Source organism: Polyodon spathula, chromosome 5, assembly GCF_017654505.1.
Source record: "Polyodon spathula isolate WHYD16114869_AA chromosome 5, ASM1765450v1, whole genome shotgun sequence".
NCBI classification, from domain to species: Eukaryota; Metazoa; Chordata; class Actinopteri; order Acipenseriformes; family Polyodontidae; genus Polyodon; species Polyodon spathula.
In genome coordinates, this window is record NC_054538.1 from 64,645,613 (window position 1) to 64,665,124 (window position 19,512).

At 36.7% G+C, this 19,512-nt stretch overlaps 1 protein-coding gene across 3 annotated transcripts in view; it reads right to left on the minus strand.

Moving 5' to 3' along the window:
- The window catches only part of LOC121316166 (tau-tubulin kinase 1-like), a 57,652-nt gene that overhangs the window by 1,182 nt on the left and 36,958 nt on the right, over positions 1 to 19,512 (minus strand). For all 3 annotated transcript variants that reach the window (XM_041251025.1, XM_041251026.1, XM_041251027.1), the window contains 2 exons: positions 18,724 to 19,279; positions 884 to 2,463 (listed from right to left, as the gene is read on the minus strand). In XM_041251025.1, the coding sequence (XP_041106959.1) occupies positions 884 to 2,463; positions 18,724 to 19,279 (2,136 nt within the window). The remainder of the gene's footprint in view (positions 1 to 883; positions 2,464 to 18,723; positions 19,280 to 19,512) is intronic.

Consider the following 19,512-nt stretch of genomic DNA (forward strand, 5'->3'; position numbering starts at 1 on the left):
ATGATAGCGGTAGCACCAGATAATTGAATAGTAAATTGACAGTTGACCTAAGAAACTGGTAGTTGACTTATCGTACATCACATAATTGTGATGTAATTGGGAAGCGTGTGCTTTCAGATGGCCGGTTGCAATACATCAACTGATTAATGACATTTTTTAATATTAATAAATAGTTAAAAATTGCAAGAGGTCTTAATCTACTTTAATCCCGTCCAGTGATCTTAATCAATTGATCTGATTGCAGCTAGACCACTGCAGTAACATTGATCCACAGAAGTGAACTGATATTTGAAATATCTCCATATCTTAAAATGAAAGTATAAAAGTTAGCAAAGGACCAAAATATCTTCAGCTTAACAATAATCATAACCAGAGATAATTATGCTTGTTCTGATAATATGTAAGAAAACAGATTTTAAAGTTATCACTTCTTTAATATTATCATTATTGATGTGTCTGCTGCGCATCCCAAAATAACAAATATGTCCTTTTTTATAAAAAAAATTATATAGCCAAGAAAGCAGAAACATGGAATTAACTCAACTTGGCACTGAATAAATATTAATTATTTCAAATTTATGTAAATCAAAGGGCATTCTGTCAAAGGGCATTCTTTCAAATCATCCCCACACAATTACCTTATATGGCTATACCATATCCACTGCATGTCCATTGAAGCTGAGATGATACTAGCTACTCAATGTTATTTTATAGCTCTGACATATGCATCGTTTATGAGTTTTCTAAATGATTATTTATAATATGCTAAATAATAATGCTTATTAATTTCCATCCCTGGTAGTTGTAAAAAAAGATTATTCTTCAAGAACATAACATAGTAGATACAATGAATACAAACTCACAAAAAATAAAGCAAACATACCCATTTACAATTGTAGATTCATATTTCTGAGCACTAGGTACTGTCTGGGGGGGTGATGAGGGGATGCCAGATCCTAAATGGGTTGAAACCTTCTTTACAGGCATGACAGGTCTGGGGATTCTGCTCTTAGGCCTTTGTATTTCCTGCTCCTTGTCCAAGGATTTTGCCTTCTGTATGAATGCCTTTTTGGGGAAGGAATCATCAGAGTCATGGGTGTCTTCTTCAGAGCCTGTGGTTGACAGAGTTTCTGAGGCTCTTCTTCGATCATCTGCAGAGGAGGTCGAGAATGAGGTCAGCCTCATCAATCGGCCCTGGCGTTTATCCATTATTAAGCGTGCCAGATCTGGCTGCTTTGCCCTCTTGTACAACTGTTCTTTGAAAGAAAGAGAAGCTGAATGGTCTGAACCAGTGTCCTCTTCAGACAGTAAGATGGGTATTCGGCTCTTAAATCTGGTCATTAGGACCTTACTTGGAATAGCTTTCTCTGCAGATACACTGGGACCTTCTAACTGTAATTCAGCTTCTTCTTTAACTTCAGGTAGAGGCCCCTCATGTGGCAAACCATCTGCATCCACAATGTTTTGCTCAGACACTATAGAGACCAAACCAGGCAAATCTTTTTCTGCCATCTGGTCATGTTGGTTTTCAACTGAAATATCAAGGTCATTCTGGATTTTAAGATCTTTCGCAGGTCTTTGAGTAGAGGTTTTTGACTGAATAGCAGCCGGTGCAGAACTTTCAACTTCTGCCTCCTTTTCAGTAGAATTAAACTCACCAGTCACCTTCACTGTTTCTTTCTCTTGAAACTCTTCTTCAGCCAAAGGCTCTTCAGCTGGGCTGAAGAAATCAAAGTCGTCTTGTCTAAACTGCTGGCCACTGGAAGACATGATGTTCATGTGTGACACTTCAGCAATGTGGAGAAATGTACGTTCAATTTTGGTGAATGGAGAAGATGTGGCGGTGGCTGCAATCAGTGGATTTGGTTCAGATTTGAGAACTGAGGACAGAGTCCCTGGCTCGGAAACATCCAGTTGGCTGCCCATGGGCTGAGGTCTCTCACTTTGAGGGGTGATGGCAGCCATTGTTCCCAAATCTACATCTGGTGCAAGGTCACCAGCTATTAGGGATTTTCTCATATCACCTGGAGAAAACAAGACCAAAGTTTTAGAACCTTCTTCCATTTCAAGGTCTCCCTCTACAGTTGAGGCCCTGCCCTTGGATTCTTTTTGATCATCAGCAAGGAGAGTGGATGGGGCTCCTTCCTGGCTACGCTCTGTGCTCTTCTGACTGAGCTCACTGCTTGACTCGCTGTGGGACTCTGCTGCTTCTTTTAGCACGTCCTGCTTCTCTTCATACTTTTCTTCAAGTGGCGTTACATTAAACTCATGGCGATGCAGCAAGTGGCCAGTCAAGACGACTGCTAGGAAATCCACTCTCTTTGTTCTTTGATGTTGTTGTAGGCTGTTTGGTTTCATTTCTTTTTCAGGGGCCTGGTCCCCTGATCTATATTCTTCATAAGGTGGACAAGAAGGCAGCAACAAAGGCAGACCATTCTGTTCAAAAGGTTTGGATGACAGTACCTGAAACAAACAAGGTAAAGCTGTATTAATGTTTACAAAGGCTGTGTTTGAAATAAGAAATTTATTTTTCCCCACTGGTGTCAAGGAACAGAATGTAAATTCATATCAAAACAATCATTATATATGTGTATGCCGATTAGATACAGTAGAAACTGAAGATTACTAGTAATTAATTTATGATAAGAAATTGTTTTAACATATCTGCAGCTCACCTTTACTATCGCCAGCTACCAGAACTTCACCATTAGGAATTACTAACTTGATACAACTGATCGAGCTTAACAAAAAGAAGCAGCCAATTCAGCTAATAGGACCCTTTATACTGATCCATAATACTACAATAAGTAAATGTATGTCTATATAGTCTATTTATCTTTTTTATCTAGTTTCTTACTAAAATACAAAAAAGCAGTCAATTAAAAAAGATATCCCAATACTTGTAGAATTCTATATGTATGTCATTTTTACATTTCTCATTTATTACCTAAACTTTCCCAGGGGCCACTTTAATAGAAAGGAAAGAGGTTAAAAAATACCATCACATCATCAATGTGTGTAGGTCATTTGTTCTTAAGTCTTTAAAAATGTACAGTCGGCATGGGATTCAGATTCAAACTGCGGATCCACCTAACCTCTATGCTGCCACATTAAGATGATGTCAGCTATTCTTTCAGCAAAGTCATCAATTTTAAAATGTTTGTAATGTAAGAAGAAGCTTGGAACTTCCAGATCCACTTATAAGCTAAGGAAGAGCAGCACAGTAACAAAACACGTTCAACCCATATGCCTTAGAAAGCACTGCTTTGACTGATAGACAGGGTCATTCTGGTCTTATTAGCACCTATCCCCATTATGAAAAAAAATATGCATCAGGCATGGCAATCTGTCCTGCCAACTACAACCTACTCTACAACACTACAAATCATCAGAGGCATGGTAAGACTGCCAAAGTGGACCCAAGACAGCTGAACCCTCCAACATCAATCCTTCAAGCAGGATTCACTAACACACTTCACTGCTAATATGTAATGGTCCCTTTTTTTCACAACAGTGCATGTTCTTTTCACAAACAGTTAGGTAATTCCAATGATTGCAAACAGAAATATATTCTAATATTGCTGCTTTGTAGATTAATAAAATAGAGTAGTTTGTATACCATGGTTTTTAAAAACATTTTACAGTAGTGTATGTGATTGTTTAAAAGTATGGAAAATGCCTTAAAGGAGGGACTACCATTTGTAACAAATTACAAGTATAACTACTGTTCCTATTTAAAATCGTATTAAAAATCTTAAATAAACAAACAAACAGTGGTCAGGAATTACACAACCAGGGTCATACAGCATTCTATAAATGCACTGCATTTTAAGTTTTCTTCAATCCCCTTTTCAGCAAGAACCATTCTATTTGAACGACAATATAAACAGCCTTATTTACTTACTTGCCTTTTCTTGCTTATACAAAATCAATAAAAAAGACACAACAAATTTTTAAAGTCTTTCACCAAAACTTTTAATAACATTTTGGTTGTATACAAGCTTTTCCAGATTGTCTAGATTACATACATGAATAAAAAAGGCACAAAAATCCACTGCACAGCTTTTTTTTTTTTTTTTTTTTTAAATCACTCAGCCCATTTGTGATTTCAAGTTTTCTGTAGATTGTGTTTTGCTTTATATACAGCTATATATTGTTGCATGCCAATATGCATATATATGTACATTAGTAACTTTTATTAAAAAGTTTAAAATGCATGCTTTACTTGTAGATATTACAAGCCTACTGTACAGTGTTATTGCGTTACAAAACTGATTACATTTTTAAGAAAGACTTTTTATTGAAAAGACACTCACGGATCACCTATTTGCAGTAAAACTGAAATTGTACAGTTTTTCAGGCTTCCCATTACAATTGCAAACTAAAACGTAAATGTTAATGATGAGGCACACTGTCATACGGGATGTTGCAGGATGCCACAAGGTATACAGATGTGTTTAAAGCTATGCTAACTGGGCTCATGTAACCTTCAAAGCAAGAAAAATGTTAATCTCCAAATAAATATTATAAACTGTATCCTGTACAGTAATTAAAGAGAACATATCCGCACCGTATTTGCAATCTAGTAAATTCACTGCACTCGTATGCATTTACTGACACAGTACTAGTGGTCTTGGGGTTTGTTTTCCTGATCAACCATACATTTGTTAAAGTTTACGGGGGATAACATACATTACTGTCTAATTCATATTTTTTTCTTCTTAAAATGATGTTTTATCTTCCCCATTACTAAACCATCAACAAAAACAACTACTAATACTACTGCTTCTACTACTACCACCATAATAAAATCTCACATGATGTAATTCATCACTGATTTTAAAAGCAAGCAATTTGTAACGGAATAAGTTAAAATATTTCTAATAAAATATACAAGAACAAATAAAATAAGTGGTCCCATGTAAATATTGGTTTACAGTAAGATTTTAGAGTTGCTATTTTAATTGTTTTGAGATTTAAATTTAAAAACAAAACCACCCATGCTCCTAATAAATGGCTATATTATGGTACATACCCTTGTAGGCCACCGATTACACACTAAATGAGTAGCTTAGAAAAATAAAGTCAATTCTGACAAACAACCCTTTCACAAATGACTGGGCTTTGCCAGCTGAATAGCTAAAACAACCATTTACAAAAGGTGAATAGGCACAAAACAACTCATACTGTGCCACAGCTGGTTGGCCTACTTGCTGTTGAATAAATATATTTCTCCTAAAACCATTGGAACAGACTAGTATGATAAGAGTCAATGGTTAAAATGAATAGCCCTAGAAATTTAAAGTATAGTTTTATTTTTCTCTGACCCGTGAGTATCCTTTTACCAGTGCCAAGGTACAACAATTATAAAACAAAAACAAAAACAAAAAATATGAAGTGCTTCATGGTAGAAGAGCTTGGGTTTTTCCATCAGTTTTTGTATGGCTATTTTCATTTTTTTATGGTCAGGAAAAAACCCTGATGAAGTTGCCTTTGCAAATCGTCTGTTGGCAGTAAAGTGGCGAGTGAACTGGATATAAAAGGGTAATGTTAAAAAGCTCAAGACTCTCGTGAAGCACCTCTCATTGAAAACAAATACAGAACGTGTGAAATACAGCGTGTTTTATACAGACTGAAATACATGCAGATGAATGCAAAATTGTTTACCTTAAAACACCCACAATTTAGCAGCCTGTTAAAAAGGAACATATATATTCATTATACAGTATCCTAATGGCTGATATCATTTACAAAAAAGAGCCTTTTACAGAGCAAATCCTTACCTACTGTAAATTTGTTTTGTCTGATGAAGCCTACACACTTATCATATGCAACACAGCTAATAGTTACCCAAAATTGGTCAAATGTGACTACTTTTAATATCATTTTGACTTACTATGAAACATTATATATATATATATATATAAAAAATAAAAATAATTCTGCTACTAACAAACACTTCTCTTAACGTAAGCTCTTTGAGGTGTATTCTGAACACCTCAATCAGCATTTTTGATCAATATGCGTAAGTGGGCAAACAATATACTTTCAGGCAACTGAATGTAATAAGTAAATAGTCTGGTTGAGGACCATACAGGTTTAAAATTCAAGTTTAAACACTGACATCCCTGATTTAGAAATAAAACAGTTTTTGAACTTTCTGAACAGCTGACCTAAAAGTCCTTAGTATTAATTTGACATTTGTCATTTTTTGGAATAAGATCCCTTCAAAACAGCCTGCACAAAAAATGATTTCTTAGTTAGGGTTTGTGGTTTCAATTTTAAGTTAAGTAAATCTGGCAACTAACAAGCAATAGTTTCCTCCTAAAAAAAAAAGAACAGACTGTCCTGCAGACTTATAGCTTAATGCTCTCTGTTAAGGTCCCCTGTAACAGATCATCACATTCTGATCGCTGTTTAGCATACGCAAGCCAATGCCTTAAGTGCTTGATTCGGCAAAATATAAGCAAAGAACTCCAAAACAACAAACCAACATGACAACATAAAAGCAATGAATGTACTACACAGTGAGTAATTTCAGCACTGTGGTGCTTGCATTCATCACAGTAACAGAAATGATTTACTTTAGAACAAAAGAATAACCTCGACTACAGATTATGTGTTTGTGTAACAAAATTGAGTTATGACTTACAGCAGCCTCACACTTCAATAATTAGAAAGAAAACATTAAAGAACCCTGTAACTTTTTTCTTTTTGGTTACTCTCCTACTGTTACTAGGCAAACTGTATAATCAGACAGTTCATTTAAATATCTAGTCATCATCAGCAACGAATCAGTAAGTATTGCACTCAGGTGATGTACACGGAAAACACAACAAAATATACTGTAATAGCAGCAAAAGCTTTAACTTCATCTTAAGAAATAAACTCTTTGGAAATAAACATTACAATGAAGTGAAAAACACTAAATAAATGAAGACATGGTGCATCATTTACTTGCATATTACATTATGTGTTGTAATGATACTAATGTACCAGTCCTAGCTGAATAAAGCAATTAAATAGGTGCTGGTCTGCTTTGTAAATTACTGAACTATTATATTTTTTCTAGAACATAGTTTAGCAGTTTACAACAATGGTATTGTGTATATTGTACAATTAAAGACATTACTTTAACAGTAGCAAAAGATTCTGTGAACTAATTCTGATGTACAACAGAGGTGGACAACTGGATGACATACAGTACTGCTTCATTTATACAAGCAGTATGGACAGCAGCAAAACAGCAGTATAGTGCAAAATCTATACCAGTGCTATGCTTTTTATTTAATCATACCCAAAGTGTAGCTAACGGGTGGACATAATATTACTACAAGAGAAAAATTTTAGACATTTTTAGTCAGCTTCCGTAATTCAGTGAGGCGACCATGAATAAGTGAATAAAAAGCAATTTATTCCACACAACGGAAAGAACCAATCTTCAACTGTGCCCTACACAATAAGCTAAAAGTATAGAACTACAATAAACTGCATATAATATAGTTTGCCACATATTATTAAGCTAAGCATAATGTGTTATTTTAAATAATGTTACTGCTGTGATGTATATAACATGGGACTTTATTCTGCATTCCTACATAGACCACTCTTATTTCTCCTTCAGTCCTGACTTTTTTTTTCTGTAAGTAGAGAGAAACCATGAATGAAAAGTCTTGTTAGAGCATGTATTCTCACTATTTAGAGTTCACTAGGCAAAACTGCATCTTTTATCACACAAAATTGCTTTTCTAAATAGAACAAAGTGACTTTCAGTTGCATTTTAAAGTGCTGCAGTAAGTCATGTCTGCGTGTTATTGCAGGACGCATAACTGAACTTTTATTCAGTAATAAGAACTGAATTATTTAAGGTTTAAACTCTTGCATTGAATACATCTTATTTATCTTCTTTGTTCAGCTGCTACTGTACAGTGCAATGAGGTATTACATAAAGGGGATGCAGTGCATTGTGGGGGGAATGCGGGGGTATATGTGTTTGTTAAAATCATAAATGGAAGCGCTGCTCTCAAAACAGAGAGATTGATTTAACCCATAGATCACAGTTAGTTATTCCACCCACATTTAACTCAGCTCAACTATTTTTTTTTTTTAATTTAATTTAGCTATCCAATACATAGGAACATAGCAATAAATAGGAACCCTTTCAAGGGATGCACATACACTACATCAAGAGCATTATTGGTGGAAGGTAATTAAAAAAGCACAATGGACCCTGAATAATATTACTATAAATACAGGTAACAGAAAATGCACGACAACTAGTAAAAGCATCTATGCCAAATCCCCACCTCTACATAAATGGGAAGAAGGTATAGCGGGTCCAGTGTGTTCCTGTATGAGGTTTTTAAGCAAGACTTTTCCAGAATGTGAATAGCAGCTTATTTTGTATTATAGAAACATCCAAAAAACTATATTAAACTATATTAAAATATAATTTACAATAGCTGTATTTTATACTTGTAATCTTCAACAGTGATATTTTCTCCTTATTTACAATGTCATTAACACCGCCTGACAATCTTCTTTTGTTGCTATTCTTCCCATGGCAATAGGTCTCATTATTTGTTTTTTGGGCTCAAGTACTGCATTAAACTTTGAATGAATGAATGAAGCAGACGAAGTTTATTGCATAAATAAGGAACATCCCTTCTCTCTGAGGGGGTTGTGAGGGCAGAGTGTGAGGGGATATAGCTCATGTTTTGTTAATTAATTTGGCCAACATCTGCTGAAATTGTACCCTGGACATACTGAGGACCGAAGGCCTAAATCTCTGGCCCCCAGACAAGAGGGGCATGTGTCTTCGATGGGGCAAGCGAGCAGGGCTGCTCTCAGCTGAACGACTGCGTTGTAGGAAAGTACCACCAAGATGAGGGTAGTGCTCCGTTTCCAGAGTTGAGGAGGAGAAAACATAGGATGCCAGTCTTCTCAATTGGTTGGACCTCGGGGAAGAGTGTTGGGATTGCCTGCCTTCCTCCAACTGAAAAAGACCAATAAGAGTGGAGGAAAAGGTGTCAGGCGGGGGAAGACTTGCACTTGCTTTCTGTGCATGCTGTTGAAATCTTCGCTGATGGTGAAGACACCAAAAAAAGAGACTGAAACTGTTTTTTTTTTGGCTGACAAATTAATTATTGGGGAGAAATCATTAAAAAAATGTTTCAGTGACTAACGAATACTGACACACTTGCTCTAAAATAATACCTTTTAACACTGGTTCAAAGCATATATATATTGTGGTAAAGTGGCTAACGGTCAAGGCAGACAACGGCAGGAAAATAGGCACACAGTTTGGAGGTTGCAGGTTTAAACGCTTTTTTGCGTACTTTTATTTTATTAATAAACAAAAACCAAAACAAAAGCCTGGCTCTGTCCAGAGCTCTAACTAAACATTCCCTGGCCCTAAACTAAAACGGGACAGATGAGCTGTTTTCCCGTTACAAAAACCACGGTTCAGCTCAATATAGTATACACAGTTGTTGTATTAAGTTTTAATTTTGCATAAACTCACCACCAACTCCCAACACGACTTCTACTTCACCCATCCCAATGCAGACAAAACTGAGTCTTTTATACCTTGTTCAAACTATCTTAATTACAAACAATTAACCAATTTGTAACCCTTACAACAGTACCATTACCTAATTTTATTCTGCACAGGTGTATTGTCAGCCACTCTTATGACATCTAGTGGTTGGTACATTGTTACTGCAGTTTTACATTTCACCAGGGAATAAGGCTTTGGACAACCTCAAGCTTACATACTTTCCCTCTGTGACCTTACCACATATCCCCCCACTCAGCTCAAACCCATGGTTTGGAGCGTACTCCGCCGAGAGGCAGTGGACCCTGGATAACCCATCTGCATTTCCATTTTTTGAACCACTACAATGTTCAATGTTAAATCGGTATAGCTGTAGGGATAAGAACCAACGGGTCACTTTAGCAATTTTTTCTTTGTTTACCTTCATCCACTTTAGGGGAGTGTGGTCTGTCACCAAGGTAAACTCTCTACGTAGAAGGTAATACCTTAAAGTTTCAATAGTCCATTTTACTACCAGATACTCTTTTTCAACTATGGCACACCTTTGTTCCCTTGGCAGCAGTTTCTTGCTCAGATAAATAACAGGGCGCTCTTCCCCATCTATTATCTGTGAAAGTAATGCCAAATCTATGAAGCCTCCACCTTATTTAGCTGGGGTTTTACTATTCCATTCCCGACCAGGTACCCTAAATACCTTGCCTCTTTTAGATAAAAGTAGCATTTTTCAGGGTTAGCCGTCAACCCTGCTTCCCTAAGACTATTTAAAACAACTTCAACTTTCCCCAGATGGGTCTCCCAGTCCTCACTAAAGATGACTATATTATCTAGATAAGCTGAGGCATACGGGGCGTGCGGTTTTAATATCTTATCCATTAACCTCTGGAAGGTTGCAGGAGCACCACGTAGAACAAAGGGCATGACTGAAACAAACCCTCAGGAGTCACAAATGCTGTTTTTTCTTTAACTGCTTCTGTTAGGGTAATCTGCCAGTATCCTCTAGTTAGGTCAAGGGTGGACAAATATTTAAATATATAGGGATAGTCCAATCGCTAGTTGGTTCTTCTACAACACCCAGCTCTAACATTTTTTTCAATTTCTGTCTTTACTTTGACCCTCTTTGCTTCAGGCACCCGATAGGGTCTCATCTTTACCTTGATCCCTGGGGGCTGTAATTATGTAATGATCCACCACTGTTGTTTTCCCTGGTAAGTTTATAAAGAGATCAATTTTATTTTTTTTTCCAATTTTTCTCCCTCTTTATGTTGTTCTTCACTCAATTAAGGACCCATCTGAACCTTTAAGACTGATAAACGATCACTTTCAGTCACTAACATGGGTTCTCTGTCTCTCCAGGGCTTTAAAATTTGCTCCGTTCTTCTGTGATCCGGTTGCCTGATTTTATAATTCACCGGACCGACCGCTTCCAATATCTCATACGGTCCTTGCAACCGTGCAAAGAGTTTGCTCTATGGGGTGGGCACCACCCACATTACCCTATCACCTAGTAAAAATGTTCTGACCTGTGCCTGTCGATTATAATTATCCTTTTGCGTGGCTTGAGCCTTCTCCATGTGTTTTCAGAACAATGGGGGTGACCTTTCTAATTCTGTCCCTCATTTCTAGCACAAGCTCTATTATATTTTTTTCACAAAAAAAAATTGTTGTTGTTTATTTTAACATACCAAACATAGTGCTTACCTTTAATTCCGATTTGACTTGTATTTTCCCAAAATTTCTTTGTAAATCAGACATTCCCCCATGGTGCCTGTGATATTTGGAACGTAAAAACTTTGGTTTGCAAAAAAATTTGGGTTTTGATGTTATTGTTTTTTTTTCCTTCAGGATATTGTCTGAAACACAGTTTTTGCAGCCTGCTTGTTACAGGTGAGGGAAACCTGTTACAACACGAGAACTGACACGAGACTTGGGGGTGGTGCTGGAAGGGGACTTGTGATTGCAAATGCTGGGCTATAAAACAGAGTGGTTTTAACAGCTCAGAGATGACTTTTGACATGCAGTGGGAGTTTCTGACAATTGCTTAAGAGTGTTTTCTGTTTACCCTTTTATTTTGTGCCTGAGTTTGACTCTGTTAGCTATTCAACGGTAATTTCCGTCTCCAGTCTTGCAATAGCTGGTTTGGTAGACTATTATTCAGTAACTTATTTTTTTCAATATAATCACGCCTAAGACTTGCTGTGCAGTCATGCGTTGTATTAGTCTATTCATTTTAACTAGAAAATACGTATTTTAAAATAGAAAATAAGTATTTTTACAGCAGTTGATAGATAAATCACGTCGGAAAATGTCTCCTGTAGCTATTCAAAACAAGCGCGAAACTCTCAAGTTCAGCAGCACTAAGCCAAACCCACTGTTTTTACCCTGACAATCAAAATGACTGCTGAGGTAATTCTAGTTATAATGTATTATATCTCCATTTTTCTGCAACCCTGGGTCTACTTATGTTTTTTTATATATATTATACTATACTGGATATATATATATATATATATATATATATACACACACACACACACATACATACAGTACCAGTCAAAAGTTTGATTACACCTGCTTGAAACCAGGTTTTTCATAATTATCTATGCTTTTAACTGTATAAACTTGTCTATAAACACTTAATATTTCATTATATGATACATGTACTTATATAAGCTAATAATCATAAGTGAATTGCATTCAAAAATTTTATTTTTAAATGAAAATGTAAATCTTGTCAATTTCAATGAAATGGTCACCCAAAGCAAGGGGATTTCAGTCTGAAGCCCAAGTCAGTTAAAAGTCTGAAATGTGTATAACACGGTGTTAGAACACTGGCCTAAGTATAAAAGTGTCTTTGTTAGATGTTCTCTGGGTTAACTAGCATGTTACCTAATTAACCTTTTGTCACCAATTATTGTTAACAAGTGAGGGTCCATGATTACTATAAATAGGTAGCATAGCCACAAGTTTGTCATTCCTGAATGTAAGGAAGCAGAAAATGTCAAAATACGCTCAGTTAAGCAAAGAAAAAAGAAAGTCTCTAATTACTTTAAGAAATGAAGGTCAATCTTTAAGGCAAATCGCAACAACTTTGCAAGTGTCTGTAACTGCTGTGGCCAAGACCATCAAACAATTTGAAGAAACTGGCACTCATGAGGACCGAACAAGGTCAGGCAGGCCAAGGGTGACCTCAGAATCAGAGAACATGTTAATTCGAGTCACAAGTCTGCGAAACCGGCAATTAACTGCCCATGAAATACAAGCTCAGCTAAATGCTACTAGAAGTACAGATGTTTTAACATCAACTGTTCAGAGATTGCGTTAAGCTGGCCTAACTGGAAGAATTGCTGCAAAGAAACCATTGTTAAGAGTGCAGAATAAGAGGAAGAGACTTGCCTGGTCCAAAAAACACAGAAACTGGATGTTTGAGAAGTCGGTCTTATGGACCGATGAGTCAAAATCTGAAATATCTGGGTCCAACCGTCAAGTATTTGTAAGACGCAGAGAGGGTGACCGCATGATTTCTGGATGTGTGGTTCCCACTGTCAAGCATGGTCATGGTCTGGGGTTGCTTTGCTGGTGACAGAGTTGATGATCTTTACCAAGTCCATGGCAAGCTCAACCAGCATGTCTATCATATCATACTTCAGAGGCATGCCATTCCATCAGGATTACGGCTAGTTGGGCAGTCGTTCATTCTTCTGCAAGATAATGACCCAAAACACACCTCAAAGTTGTGCAAGAACTACCTGGCGAAGAAGGAAAGTGAAGGACAACTCAATCTAATGACCTGGCCTGCCCAGTCTCCAGACCTCAGTCCCATAGAACTTGTATGGGATGAACTGGACAGAAGAGTCAAAGCAAAGCTACCCACAATTACCCTACATGTCTGGGAATTGCTGCAGAAGAGCTGGGAAGACATGGCGGGTGATTTCCTGTTGAAACTTGTTAACCAAATGCCTTGAATGCCTTGTTAATTATTAAAAAAAAACTAGTTTCCAGCAAGTGTACTCAAACTTTTGACTAGTACTGTATATATATATATATATATATATATATATATATATATATATATATATATATATATATATATATATAAATAAAATGCACAGGTACCTGACTTAGTCTGGACTGTAGAGGTTTAAATGCATTTGAAAACAGTTTTGTCACAAAGGTGTTAAAATTGTATATACTAATTCTTTTCAAGGAGATGTGTCCCTCTACGGGAACGTCATTAGTTAACAATCAACCCTTGTCTATAAATGTATATGGTTATCCTGACCAACCCTAGTTTGGGATGACCACTGGTTTCAACAAACTCATGGTCACCGCCACTCGCTTTCCTCAATGGGGTGTTCCCCAGTGAACATTAACAATGACTCTTGGTCAGGAACACTGAGTGGACCCCTTTACCAGTGGTTTTCAAAAGACACCCACTGGTGGTTCGGTATGTTGTTGTACCCTAGACTGTCAAATGTGTTTGAACTCTTGTATTTTCTTGTATAGACTGTCCCCTGTGTTTATGAACTCTTTGGGATCTGCGTGTATATATATATATATATATATATATATATATATATATATATATATTATATTATTTGTTTTACTTGCTCAATTTGAAACTTTTTGCTGGTACTGAGCAACAATTCTGTCAAGACGTGGAGGAATCTTCGCCAAGCACAAACGCATGTCATGGTTAATGTTCATCCTGGCTTGGTACTTTGTTTTCATTGATGTCATGGCTGAAAAATCTGGTTTCGCATGAGCAGGTTGTACTGAATGGGACCAACAGTTTCAGTGCTGCAGAAGAAGCAGTGTTGTATTCATTGGAGCACTCGCACCAAAATGTCTCCAGTGGCATTTCACTGAACTTGGTTCTGAGGGACTGTCTTATGAAATGTCAATGAACTCTTCTAACAGCTTTGATGGGACAGAGGGTGGCAGTTAAGCTTCAATATTCTCACTAATATTGATTGTAGCCCACAGATGTGCAGTGGCTTGTTCCGTCGTAATTTCTGGAAAGTAAGTAAATACTCAATTTGTTGAGTAGACCAGACAGATGCGCTGCCAGCTGTGGTTTGATTACATCAAAGTCAATGTCTCGTTCCTGAATGAAAGAATGTATGAGCTCAAACATATCAGTAGTCCCCCTACAGACACAAACTTTCCAGAGTTGTAGTTTCCTTTTGAATGCGTCAATTCTTTCACGAGGGACAATAAAATGACTGTTCCCACCTTGCTTTATTCAGCTTATTAATTTCACTGACTAGGTCTGCGAGGTAACCCAGTTTTGCCAGCCACATGTCATCTTTCAGCACTTCGGCAAGTTCAGGTTTCTTATCAGCTAAGAAAGTATGTAACTCTTTCTTGAGATTAAATATATTGGTAAACATTCTGCCTTGTAACAGCCATCTCACCTCTGTATGCATGAGCAAGGAATGGTGCTCTGCACCCACTTCCTCACAAAGTGCAGCAAAACACCTGGAGTTTGTTGCTCTGGATTTAATAAAATTAACGAGTGTTACCGCTGTGTTCAGAACACTGAAGACCTAATTCATTATCTTTCACAGGAAGCACCTCTTGGTGTAAAAAGCAATGTGTCCAAATAGTGCGAGGTACAATGGCTTTTATTTTTTGCACAACACCATAATGCTTTCAAGTCATTGCTGTGGCTCCATCAGTGCAGACCCCAATGCAATTAGTCCAGCTTATTTCTGTTGAAGAAATAAAATCACCTAACAGTTTGAAAATATAGTCTGACTTTGTTGTCGTGAGCTCCTTGTAAAACAAAAAGTCTTCCTTTATTTCCTTATTCCACACCTATTGAACATAGGCAAGTAAATGGGACATTTTAGAAATGTCTATGGATTCATGGAGTTGTATAGCAAAATCACTGTCATGCTGCCGATCAATGCACTGCGAATATATGTCTTCTGACATAAACGTGATCAGTCATTTGACATTGGTATTTTTTTGCCAGTTCCTTGGCCTTCTGCTCTCCAAACAATTCCATTACAATTTCAATGGCACATGGCATTATCAACTCCTCAGCAATCGTATGCGGATATTTTTCATTTAGTAATTTTCTGCGCCACTATGTACAATGACACTACAAGATTTTTAACCGCGGTGGTTATGGATTTCATTACGGCTTTAGTACCAAGCAGTTCCTTAGCCTTTCGTTAAAAAAAGGAATGTTGCTTGTTTTTATATATTTCATGCTTGATAATTAAATGTCTCTGTAATTTGGAGGGTTTCAAACATTCATTGTACAGTACTTGTGCACAAATTACACACTGCGGTTGAGGTATATCTCCACTTCCAGTACAAATAAAACCAAAATTCAAGTAGCCGTCTTCGTATTTTCTTAATTTTGCAGGGTTAATAACGTCTTTATGTTTTTGACTCACAACACCATCTCCTCGCTGTTCTTCAGCCCTTATGGATGAACTTGTTCTGTTCATCATTCTGTGGGGTTTTTTTTTTTTTTGATGCTGATGGTCAAATAAAAAATGTATCCATATCTTGTAATCTGTCGTGCGCCTGCTGAAATAGCTCTATTACAGCACACCTAACCTGAAAGCTTCTTACGTAACCTGAGAACACGTTAATTTCTGCGCATGCTTATAATATAATGAAGCTAATAGGTTCCTGCTCCTGTAGTAGGTATAAGTACATATGTATGGCGGAGGGGAGGCGTTACATGTGCAACTGGGAGACAAGGAGCAGCACACACATCTTAAAATCAGAATATCCCTGCAACAAATTACTTTTGAACCTACATTTGTATCTATTTTATACTGACAATACTACAGCAAACCCAGCTATGCATGTAAAATATTCCAAATAGATTTTCCCATTACAGATAATACAGATCTATGTTATTGAAAGCTACATACAGCCATCTTCTATATGCATTTATAAATGTATCTTACAGAATAACATAATACATACAATTACATAGGACAACGTCTCCTAAGAACAACCACAGCTTGATGTCTAAAACAATTAAGTATTCATAGGTATAGTATGTCACTCCCCAAAAAACTTAAATTCGCCTATTAGTCATGTTTGTTAACCCATCCAAGTCGGACAGAAATATGTATTGATTGGGAAACTTGATAAGTCGCATTTCATTTTCTTTATGAAAACGTACCATGGCTTTTTTGCAAACTGAAATGTTTGTGGTTTATCACACTTTTTATTTTATATATTATATATAATATATATATAATATACTAATATATATATATATATATATATATATATATATATCATTTTTTTTTTTTTATCCAGAACAGAACACCTCTCAGCACAAGTGGCACCTTGTATTGGGTCCCCCAGTTGACAAACTGTGTCGTGAGATGCGTTAGGGGGAAGTTTTACTCTGACCAAAGTCTTAATACAGTAAATACACTGGTATCCCTGATTAGACTTTGTTGATAAGGTTCTCTGGGTGAAAAGAGGCGATTAGCTTGACAGCAGGAACCAAGGAACCACCAGTTGATATTACTAACATGTGGCAACATTTGAAATGGGCAATACTTGTAGCAGGGTTGTGTATTTTATTTTACAATAAAAAATGCTACTGGACACAGCAGTTGGCTTACCAAAATAATTAAATGCACTTGCAATGCATGTTTTGGCCTTTAACGTGACAACATTTTAATCCTGATCCTATAAGTACTGTTGTTTTTGTTAGTAAACAAGATAATTTGCATTAAAAAAAAAAAAAAAGGTATTCCATGGTATTCCCTGTGAAATGTAAAGTTCAGCATTAGCTGCCCATCCCTACTCAACCCCTGAGTTTGTTAACTAAAACACTGCCTTAATTAAGACATTTTTTTTTTTTTATCTTTCTGATAAACATTTTATAGCAATTGAACAGTAGCAACATTTTTAAATGTTTTGAAATCCAGGCTACTGTATGTCTGTGTTTGTGGAACTGAATGACTTATTTTACATCACAACAAAGCCATGTCACTGACAAGCAATAATAAAGTAGGATGCCAAATCCAAGTTCTTCCAAGCTATTTCTTGTACTACACTCAGGAGGCACAGGAGTTGCTTCTCTAGCAGTTTCAAAACGAACATGACCTGGGACAGTAACTGTTGCTGGAATACAATCTAACAATTTCACCAGTTTGAAAGCAAGAATATTTCTCATTATAAAACATGTGTTCTCAAAAGCCATTACTAGGGAGCATATATGCATCTGTCAATATGTGTTCTTTTTTACTTCTTGTTTTCTTTGTAAATTACACTGAATTATCTCTCAATACATATTTAAATAAAACATGTTTCAATAATCAGGAACTAAAAAAGGTGGTCCGCAGTTATAGATATCCAAAACAATACCTACCTCAACAAAGAGGCTTGTAAATAAACAAGAAAAAAGTGCAACTAGATGCTTCTCAAATAATCAAGGTTGCAAAGTTTGTAAACAAAATGTATCCCCGCTAACTGTAAAAGCAGCACAATTTAGCAGTGTATGATGTCAATTTTTAATGTTAACTACTGCTTAGCCTAAATTACACATGCAGTATTACAGCTATTAAATGTTAGTGCTGTGTGTGCCATACTGTGCAGTCACCTTATCAATTGTGTCAGATTATATATATTATATATAATTACTATATATATATATATATATATATATATATATATATATATATATATATATATACACATATTTTATAAGGGGTGATCGGTCCCATAGCCAGTAAAAGTAAAAAATCTTTTTTAGGTATTTCCACATTCTCATGAAGGACTAAGCATAGTATCATATCACATCATGAAGCATAAAGTCACTGTTTTATGTCATTCGTGTAGGAGTGTAACAGTTGATAAACTAGGTGGCACTATAAAATGAACTTACTGTATGATATATAAAAGAAAAAAACAAAACAAAATGCATGCTTAGAATTCTCACATAAATGACAAAATAATGTATCCATTACAAGTAAGAAGACTGAATTTTATTTTTTTTATTTTTTAAAAAGTAGGAAAAAATAAAAGGTAACATTGCAGTGCTTTTTAAAACTTTAAAAGTAAGAAATGATCAAATCCTGGTATTAACTACTACGACAAATTCTAAATACAAGTCCAGAAAATGTGATATGTATATCATTCAGTCATAGATCCCTCACTTTTAAAATCAGACCTCTTACCTGTCGTTGGGGACCTGCAGGCTCCGATTCCCTCCTTTTCGGGCGAGTAGAAGGCAGTGAGTGGCACGGCGACTGAGCCTGGCTTTCCATGAGCACTTCTTGCTTGCTTTCTGATACTGAGTGACCATGCCCACCACTTTTACGAGAAGTGTCCTCCTCGGCCACAGTGAGCATGCCCCTTGTCCTCCCTTCCTTTGGCCGCACCACAACCTCTGCCCCTCCCAGTCTTCTCCTCTCCTCATTATCTTCAATGGGGCGAAGCTCCTCTGGTTCATCGTCTGTAGTTCCAGAAGTGCTGGGCTCGGCTCCGGGATGAAAATCCTTAAGCTCAGTCACTTTGTCAATGATTACCCATTCTTTGCTATCAAAGTCCTCCTCCTCCGCCAGGGGGACAGATTTAAGAGCATTGCTGAGGGCCTCATGCTCGACTGATGCAGACACCTCTATCCTCCCACAGATTTGTCTGTCACAGTGCCCGGTATCGACAGACAACATCTGAGCAGGTTGGGAAGAGTATACCTGCCTGGAAGGAGAACCGAGAATGTCCATCCTTGACCTAAAAAAAGCACAAAACTGATGTAAAGAGATTGAGCGAAACTCACGAAAAATATTGAAGTAGCAAATTCTGCTATTATCTCTGTGCAATTGCTCAAAAGTGAGGACCACTGACATTTTGTAGCTGATTTATACTGTCTGTGCAAGTACAGTATTATTTATTTACTTTCCCGTTTTCTGGTTTTAATATCTTGAATAAATATAGCAAACACATCCCCATTACCGACAGTGGAA